Raw genomic sequence first — 9,728 nt, forward strand, 5'->3', positions numbered from 1 at the left:
TTTCAACAGGTTACACCAGTGTTGAAAGTTTGAAGCCTATCAGAGGGAGCTTTCTCAAGTTATCACACAGAAACTGCAACAGAGAATGGTTTATATAAAATGATCTAAGGGGCCCCTGCATGTGCCAATAGGTGCATGATCCTTGTCTAGTTATTACACACAAGTACTAAAAATCTGAAGCCAGTCTGATGAAGCATTCTCAAGTTTTAAACAATAATTGGAGAGAGAGAAAAAAGAAAACATTTGAGGTCACCATTTAAATGTACCACTTTGGATATAACTTGGACGGGGCCGCGGAGGCGTTGACCTCCGAATTACCCTTCAGGTATAAAGGGAAAGAGACTTCTGAATGCCCTCCCTTCATATATGAGGACAATTACCCACGGATTCCTAGTTGACGTCCAGAGAGAACTGCATGAGTTCTTTAAGTTAGTTCTTGATCAGCAGGACTCTGGCGCCTACAATGGACTGTGATGCGGGAACAGCCTGCCGGATCAGACCATCAACAGAAGGCATGGTCTGGGACCTGGTTAAGAGGGGGGCCAGTTACCCCACCTCTATTCTTCTCAACTCCTGTTGATCAGCAATGTTTCCTAACCCCTCATGTCCTCCCCTGCCATCCCCACCCTGTCCTTCCCTGCAATCTACCCTTCTTTCTACCCCTACCTACCTTAATTGTCCCCCTACCTCAACCCCTGCTTTCCCCTGTACTGCCAGAAAGCTGCTTGCGCCAGCTCCTTGTCGTCCCCTTCCCTTACAACGGCAGAGATGTTGCCTGCCTCTCCCCTGTCCACCCCATCCTCTGCTAGGGGCAGGATATTGCCTGCTCGACTCCCCTGTCTTCCTCAACTCGCTGCCTGCCCCACTCCCCTGTCCCCCTCAACTCCCGCTAAGGGAAGAATACTGCCTGCGACTCCCCTGTCCTCCAAACCCCCTGCCAGGGGCAGGATGCTGCCTGCCCCACTCCCCTGTCCTCCCCAACTCCCTGCCAGGGGCAGGAGGCTGCCTGCCCCAGATCTGGCCGAACCGGCCTGAGGGGGTACTGGATTCCTGGTGAACGGCTGTACACCACCCTGGCGATGAGACCCCGGGCACGTGCCTGCCTTACCCCCCACCTCCACAACTACCCCCACCCCCACAATCACCCCCACCAGCCTTCTCACTCCTCCTACTCCTTCACCTCCGCCTACTCCTATTCTTCTTTTCCTCCTCCTCCTCCTCCTCCTCTTCCTCCAGCTGGAGGCATACCCCACCTGCTTCTGACATTCATTCATGTGTTCACGAGTCATGACACCAGCATCATGTATACACTTTAAAGGTCTTGTTGTATGCCCTTCAAAGAGGTGCCTGTTCTATGCCCTTCAAGGGGAAGGTGCCTGTTGTATGCCCTTCAATGGGGTGCCTGTTCTATGCCTTTCAAGGGGAAGGTACCTGTCGTATGCCTTTCAAAGGGTTCCCTGTTGTATGCCATTCAAGGGGGGTCCTGTTGTACGCTCTTCAAGGGGGGTACCTGCTGTATTCCTTCAAGGGGGGTGTCTGTTGTATGCCTTCAGTTGAAGGGGGGTACCTGTTGTATGCCTTGAAGGGGGGGTGTCTGTTGTATGCCTTGAAGGGGTGTCTGTTGTATGCCTTCAAGGAGGGTGTCTGTTGTATGCCTTCAATTGAAGGGGGGTTACCTGTTGTGTGCCTTGAAGGGGGGTGTCTGTTGTATGCCTTCAATTGAAGGGCGTTACATGCTGTATGCCTTCAAGGGGGGTGTCTATTGTATACCTTCAATTGAATGGGGTTACCTGTTGTATGCCTTCAAGGGGGGGTGTCTGTTGTATGTCTTCAATTGAAGGGGGGTTACCTGTTGTATGCCTTCAGGGGGGTGCCTGTTGTATGCCTTCAGTTTAAGGGGGGGTTACCTGTTGTATGCCTTCAGGGGGGTGCCTGTTGTATGCCTTCAATTGAAGGGGGGGTTACCTGTTGTATGCCTTCAAGGGGGTGCCTGTTGTATGCCTTCAATTGAAGGGCGTTACATGCTGTATGCCTTCAAGGGGGGTGTCTATTGTATACCTTCAATTGAATGGGGTTACCTGTTGTATGCCTTCAAGGGGGGGTGTCTGTTGTATGTCTTCAATTGAAGGGGGGTTACCTGTTGTATGCCTTCAGGGGGGTGCCTGTTGTATGCCTTCAGTTTAAGGGGGGGTTACCTGTTGTATGCCTTCAGGGGGGTGCCTGTTGTATGCCTTCAATTGAAGGGGGGGTTACCTGTTGTATGCCTTCAAGGGGGTGTCTGTTGTATGCCTTCAATTGAAGGGGGGTTACCTGTTGTATGTCTTCAAGGGGGTGCCTACTGTTTGTCCTTCAAGCTGAGCGCTCTGATACCCGGGCAATGTAAGTCACTCTCTCCTTGCACCTTCGACCCTTCATATGAATGTGCCATCAAACATTCTTTAAGCAAAATGCTTTCATTTAAGATGAATTTCAAGGCTCGAACCTCCGTTCTCTTTCCACGATTTTATTCGCTGAGAATCTCCTTCCAAGGATACCACTAGCCCCTCAATCAAGGTCCCTCGATGCAAGGGCCTTGACCTACTCTCCCGTTCCTCAGATCCAACCTAGCTACCTCTTCCCCTCAGGTGCTGTATGATTCCTACAGGTTTAGCGCTTGCCCCACCAATATAACAATAAATCAGAGTAACATGAGTTGCCCGTTAAGGCCATTCTTCACACTACTACTTTGTTGGTGACGTCACTTCCTTGACCTCAATGCTGCAGTTAGGCGGCTCACCCTCCACCCACTATCTAACTTCACCACCAACACAACCACTAACAACAACACCACTACCACCAAAACCACCAACACAAGCCCCACCACCACCACCACGACCAGAAGAATCACCACAAGCTTCACCACCACGAGAATCATCACCACTATCACCATAAGCACCACCACCACTACCACCACCACCACTACTACTACTACTACTACTACTACTACTACTACCACCACCACATACGAAAACCCGTGATCGTTTTCGAGTTTTTCTACCCTCGCAGCCCGACTTGGGGGCCAGATTTTCCTGTAGACTGCTTGCTCAACCAAGCTGTCGCTGGTCCACATATCCATCAGAGCCTGGTTGATCCGACACTTGGCCAAGGTAGCAATCCAGTTTCCTCCTGAAAATTCCTACATTTCTTTACGCGATATTTGTGATGTCAGGTTGAAGAGTCTTGGTCCACGTATGTTAACACAGTGTTGTTCTCTTAGTGTGCCCATGGTGCCCCGCTTACAGCTGAGTCTACACTTCCATACCTCTCACTTTAGCACGATGCAAATACTCTGGTGTGTTCCCAGTACTATGAAGCGGGCAGTGAACGATCTCTGGGAAAAATGAGACACTTGTGCAACGTTTTGGAATCTTTACTGAGGAAACGTTTCGCCAGCCAATGGCTTCTTCAGTTCATTACAAAGAAGAACGGTTCTCTCTCTTACCATGAAGGAAGCCGTCAACACCGAATAATATTCTCAACAAGAGAGCACAGGTAATTTGAACACTGTCACCATTGTCATTATTTCTCTTGTGTTAAAGTTCTCATTACCCCCCCCCCCACACACACAAACACACACACACACACGCTGCCCCACCCATCTCACTGCTGGCCTTTTGTGATGGCTTAAGCCAAGTCTTGCGAAGGTCTAAGAAGCCTGAAGGGTAAAGTTCCTGGGTCACACCACCATCACTTACCATTACTACTACCACCATTACTACTACTACCATCACTACTACAACCATCACTACTACAACCATCACTACCACCATTACTACTACCACCATCACTACTACAACCATCACTACCACCATCACTACTACAACCATCACTACTGCCACCACTACCACCATCACTACTACTACCATCATTACCACCATCACTACTACAATCTCTTTTGTCCCCCTTCCCTTTATATAAAGGGACTATACATGCTCTCCGCCAATCCCTAGGTACCTTCCCCTCTTTCATACATTTATTAAACAAAAATACCAACCACTCCAACACTATATATACCCCTGCTTTTAACATTTCTGTCATGATTCCGTCTGTTCCAGCTGCTTTACCCCCTTTCATTCTACGTAATGCCTCACGCACCTCCCCCACACTCACATCCTGTTCTTCACTCCTAAAAGATGGTATACCTCCCTGGCCAGTGCATGAAATTACCGCTTCTCTTTCTTCGTCGACATTTAAAAGTTCCTCAAAACATTCTCGCCATTTACCCAAAACCTCCATCTCCCCATCTACTAACTCCCCTACTCTGTTTTTAACTGACAAATCCATTCGTTCCCTATGCTTTCTTAACTTGTTTAGCTCACTCCAAAATTTCTTCTTATTTTCATTAAAATTTCTTGGCAGTGCCTCTCCCACTCTATCATCTGCTCTCCTTTTGCACTCTCTCACCACTCTCTTCACCTTTCTTTAACTCTCCATACACTCTACTCTTCTTATAACACTTCTGCTTTGTAAAAAAGTCTCAAAAGCTATTTTTTTCTCTTTTATCACACCCTTTACTTCCTCATTCCACCAAACACTCCTCTTTCCTCCTGCACCCACCCTCCTATAACCACAAACTTCTGCCACACATTCTAATACTGCACTTTTAAAATTATTCCAACCCTCTTCAACCCCCCCACTACTCATACTTGCACCAGCCCACCTTTCTGCCAATACTTGCTTATATCTCACCCGAACTTCCTCCTCCCTTAGTTTATACACTTTCACCTCCCTCTTGCTTGTTGTTGCCATTTTCCTCTTTTCCCATTTACCTCTTACTCTAACTGTGTATATATATATATATATATATATATATATATATATATATATATATATATATATATATATATATATATATATATATATATATATATATATATATATATATATTATATACATATACATATATATATATATATATATATATATATATATATATATATATACATATATATATATATATATATATATATATATATATATATATATATATATATATATATATATATATATATATATATATATATATATATATATAATATCGAACACGAGCTAAAATAACACAGGATCAAGCCCGTGTTATTTTAGCCCACCTCATGAGAAGCAAGTCAGAAATTACAACGTTCTAACCACTGAGCCATCAATCCTACAAACATCATGTACCTAGTAGCAGTAGGTATGTTTAATGATGCAAGGACACACGTGGCCGTGGTAAACTCAAAACTAATTTCATTCTACTCCCGTTTTATAATCGCCTTCACCACCAGTATACATATTAATGTATATATATATATATATAATATATATATATATATATATATATATATATATATATATATATATATATATATACATATATATATATATATATATATATATATATATATATATATATATATATGTATATATATATATATATATATATATATATATATATATATATATATATATACATTATATATATAAATTTTTAGTGTTGAAGAGACTAGGTTACCAAAATATAGCCAGAAATATAACCAAAATATAACGAGTTTTACATCTGTCAAAAGATCTCGAAACATGACAAAACTTATCAAAACAAGTCCCAACATGTCTAAACATCTGTCACCCCCCAAAAAAAGAACATGAATTTTTCATTATTTTTTCCGGGCTGACTGTTCAATTTAATTCCATGTTAATAAATGTTATTAATACAGTATATATGCGAGGTATATTCTTGAAAACAGTATATATGCGAGGTATATTCTTCAATACAGTATATATGTGAGGTATATCTACTTGTCGTCATCCCAATATGTCATTCTTCAGGTCACCAAGTGTCACTGTATGTGAAAAGTGATCAAGGTCCCAGGACTTCGACGTTTTCTAATAACTATGTCCTAGTGTTTGTTCACGTATCTTTTTGTACCAACTTGTCGGTATCTATTACCAAGGTTTATACTATGTGTGAAGTATTCTTCAATACAGTATATAGAGAGATTATCATGTGCTACAGTTTCAGTTTTCAGACTGTTTTGGCCTGAATGCTTGCGTGGATAACATCAGACTCCTTCCGTGAATAATAACCAAGATAATAATAATAATAATAATAATAATAATAAATACTACTACTACTACACAGGATATATAACTGGGAAAGTTGTATGTCTCTCATCATATATGCACTGAGAGACTTCTTGCCTGGTGGTAAACACATGCAGTCGTAATGGCCCTCGTGTAGTCGAAAGATTTTAACCCCATTAACCAACCAATAATAAAATATTATTAATGCTACTACTAATTACTACTACTACTACTACTACTACTACTACTACTACTACTACTAATAATAATAATAATAATAATAATAATAATAATAATAATAATAATAATAATAATAATAATAAAATAATCATGATACTCATAATAATTATAATAATTATAATCATAACACTCATAATAATAATGTGTGTTCTTCGTCAGGATGCTGTCTCCATCCATCTCCCCGGCCACCTCGCCCACCCTCACACACAGTGGGTCACCCACGCCGCCACTCTACCCACCACAACACAAGATCTCAGGCATACCCACCGTCGCTGCAGCCTCCAGGTATGTTGCTTTTTTTTTTTTACACAGGGTTTGACAAGGTTAGGTTAAGGATCCCTACCTTTATAGACAAGCTATTTACAGGTTAAGGATTCCTAACTTTATTGACAAGCTATTTACAGGTTAAGGATTCCAAACTTTACTGACAAGTTAAGAGCTGTTACCTACATCAGCTCAATTGAAAGTATTTTTATTGTTATGAGACATACAAGTAGAGAACAGGATGAAGTTGGAGCCATCTGTGGGCCAGCATTTTCATTTGATCAACTGACTTTATCTCGTTGACATCATTATGCTGTACGAATGTGTTCCTCTCACTCTCTCTCTCTCTTTAATTCAATATGTGTCCTAGTAGGAATTAAACATAACAGTAGTAAATGGAACAGGAGTAAAACAAGTGAAAACACACACACACACACACACACATGTGCCTAGGACAAAATGGTAACTAACACACACACACACACGCCTACACACCTACACACACACAACAGGCCTAGTGTCTAATCGACATGTGCCTAGGACAAAATGGTAACTAACACACACACACACACACACACACACACACACACACACACACACACACACACACACACACACACACACACACACACACACGCCACACACACACCACACACACACACACACACACACACACACACACGCCACACACACACACACACACACACACACACACACACACACACACACACACACACACACACACACACACACACACACACACACACACACATACACACATACACACACACACACACACGAACACACACATTGTTAAACAGGCTTTTACTGGGACAACATTTCGATCAGTGAAAAGTTTAATCAAGTCATGAGAGAGCGAAACGCTGTCCCAATAAAACCTTACTGCACCCTGTACATCCAACGTTAAAACAAGAGAATAACAAACGTGTGTCATAAATCATCATATCACTTATATTATAACACATATATTGCTTTGAGTGCGTAGTACAAAAAAACTAATACGCAAATACTGAAAGATAAATTTAATTTGTTGATGTTACTGGAATAAATGTTGTTTATATAAATAAAAACAAATTAGTATTGTCGGTGAAAGTCACACACACTAAAAGAGAAAGACGGCACTTTATTAAACGTGAAAGAGGAAAATAAGCTTTCTAATATGACAACGTTTCGCTCTGTCATAATTTCATAAAGCTCTACACAGAGCGAAACGTTGTCCCAATATGCAGGTTCTGCAGCTGAAAGTCGTGTTAAATATAGATTATAGAAGTATTGACTCTTCAAACACAAAATATATATAAAAAATACTAGTTTTGAGCAATACTGTATACCAAGAAAGAGAGCAAAAATGAACAATATTGTGACTGGAAGAATGCACAAAAATATCCCCCAGTGAAAAGTAGGAGCACCATTAGTACGCTAAGAGAAAACACATTAAGTGTCCGGGGCCCAAGACTGTTCAACAGCCTCCCATCAGCCATAAGGGGAATTACCAGTAGACCCCTGGTTGTCTTCAAGAGGGAGCTGGACAGATACCTAGAGTCAGCGTCGGATCAGCCGGGCTGTGGTTCGTACGTTAGACTACGTGTGCCCAGTAGTAACAACCTAGTTGATCAGGCCCTGATCCACCGGGAGGCTTTGATCCCCGGAATACCCTCCAGGTAGACTTGTAAATGGTCCAAGTCGGACCGAAACGTCGTCATAAGCTCCTCTCTCCCATGTGCGGGTTATTTGTGTATTAAGAAATAATAACTTGCAAACACGTAATGAAGGAAGAGGTGTCAATAACGATGGGTAATGAGTCTCAGGTTGGCCGGGAGCTGTGTGCCATATCTTCCTAGTTATAATATGCGTCATATCATCATAACTAAACCCTATAACTAAAAGGGTCATATTCCTAACATTTGTTTTTGCTCTTTCAGATTCACGGCGCCTGTACACATTGACGTGGGTGGTTCCATCTACACATCCTCCCTGGAGACACTTACTAGGTGAGTGCACTCGCATCGCCACTCTTCTTCAGGAATGCGTTTCTCTGAGGATGGGGAGGGGATCTATCTGATGTCTCTGCAAAGACGTATCCATCTGCGGTCTGTAAGACTAATTTATCTGACACCTCATTCAGACATATCAATCTGACTTCTCTGGCATCTTGAGTAATCTTAGCACACGTTTATATCATTATGTAGTTAGTGTTTGAGTGACGTGTCTACCATTTTTTTTTTGGGGGGGGGGGCAACGCGAATGTGATAAGAATTCCTGTAAGTGGGATCCAAAGTATGTTTACATTTTTAAGTACCTGTATACCTACGGTTCTTAAATATATGTACACTTTCGTATATCAATACCTCTTTACGCACGACCTCGTGTATGTACACAGAATGTATATATATATAGGACTATTAACTTTCGTGTTGAGTAGTGTGATGAAGTGAACATGTTAAATCATTTTGGCTCACTATCTGTGAAAGCCGTAGAAAGAGAGAGAGAGAGAGAGAGAGAGAGAGAGAGAGAGAGAGAGAGAGAGAGAGAGAGAGAGTAGTATATGGGAAGAGTAACAATAACAGCTTGTGTTCTACATTGAGGTTACCTAGAGGAAAACAAATAACTACCGTGCCTGGAAGTTGCACAATTGTTGTCACAGCAGGTGAAGGATAGTGAAGCAGGTTTTCTCCACTACCTTCAGCACAATGCCGCCAGGAAAACAAAAGGTTTATTGAGAGGCGCCATATGGCATAGAAAAGTAAGCGAACCTCACAGGAAATGAGAAACATGGAGCCTACTTCTGCGTCTGTTACCATTGTAGGTAAATAGTTCGGAGAACCTACAGGATGATGAATTAGACACTTGTGCAATACTTGGGTATCTTTCCTGAGGAAACGTTTCACCAACCAGTGGCTTCATCAGTCCAATACAGAGAAGAATGGTTTGAGGAAATCAGTCCCTCGACCTAGAGTCGATGCGAGCAGTCCAGGCTAGCACTAGAAAGAGCACTGGGGAGAGATATAAAAATACAGGAACAGATTAGTACTGCAGCAGGCCTACTGCTGACCCGTGCTAGGCAGGTCCTCTCAAGCACAACCTGTCTCACTTACATATCCTAT

At 42.2% G+C, this 9,728-nt stretch overlaps 1 protein-coding gene across 5 annotated transcripts in view; it reads left to right on the forward strand.

The window, feature by feature from the left end:
* twz (BTB/POZ domain-containing protein twz) overlaps positions 1–9,728 on the forward strand; it is a 304,566-nt gene that overhangs the window by 207,288 nt on the left and 87,550 nt on the right. For all 5 annotated transcript variants that reach the window (XM_053786127.2, XM_053786126.2, XM_053786125.2 and 2 more), the window contains 2 exons: positions 6,499–6,624; positions 8,547–8,615. In XM_053786127.2, coding sequence (XP_053642102.1) covers positions 6,499–6,624; positions 8,547–8,615 — 195 coding nt within the window. The remainder of the gene's footprint in view (positions 1–6,498; positions 6,625–8,546; positions 8,616–9,728) is intronic.

This window comes from Cherax quadricarinatus, chromosome 50 (assembly GCF_038502225.1).
Source record: "Cherax quadricarinatus isolate ZL_2023a chromosome 50, ASM3850222v1, whole genome shotgun sequence".
NCBI classification, from domain to species: Eukaryota; Metazoa; Arthropoda; class Malacostraca; order Decapoda; family Parastacidae; genus Cherax; species Cherax quadricarinatus.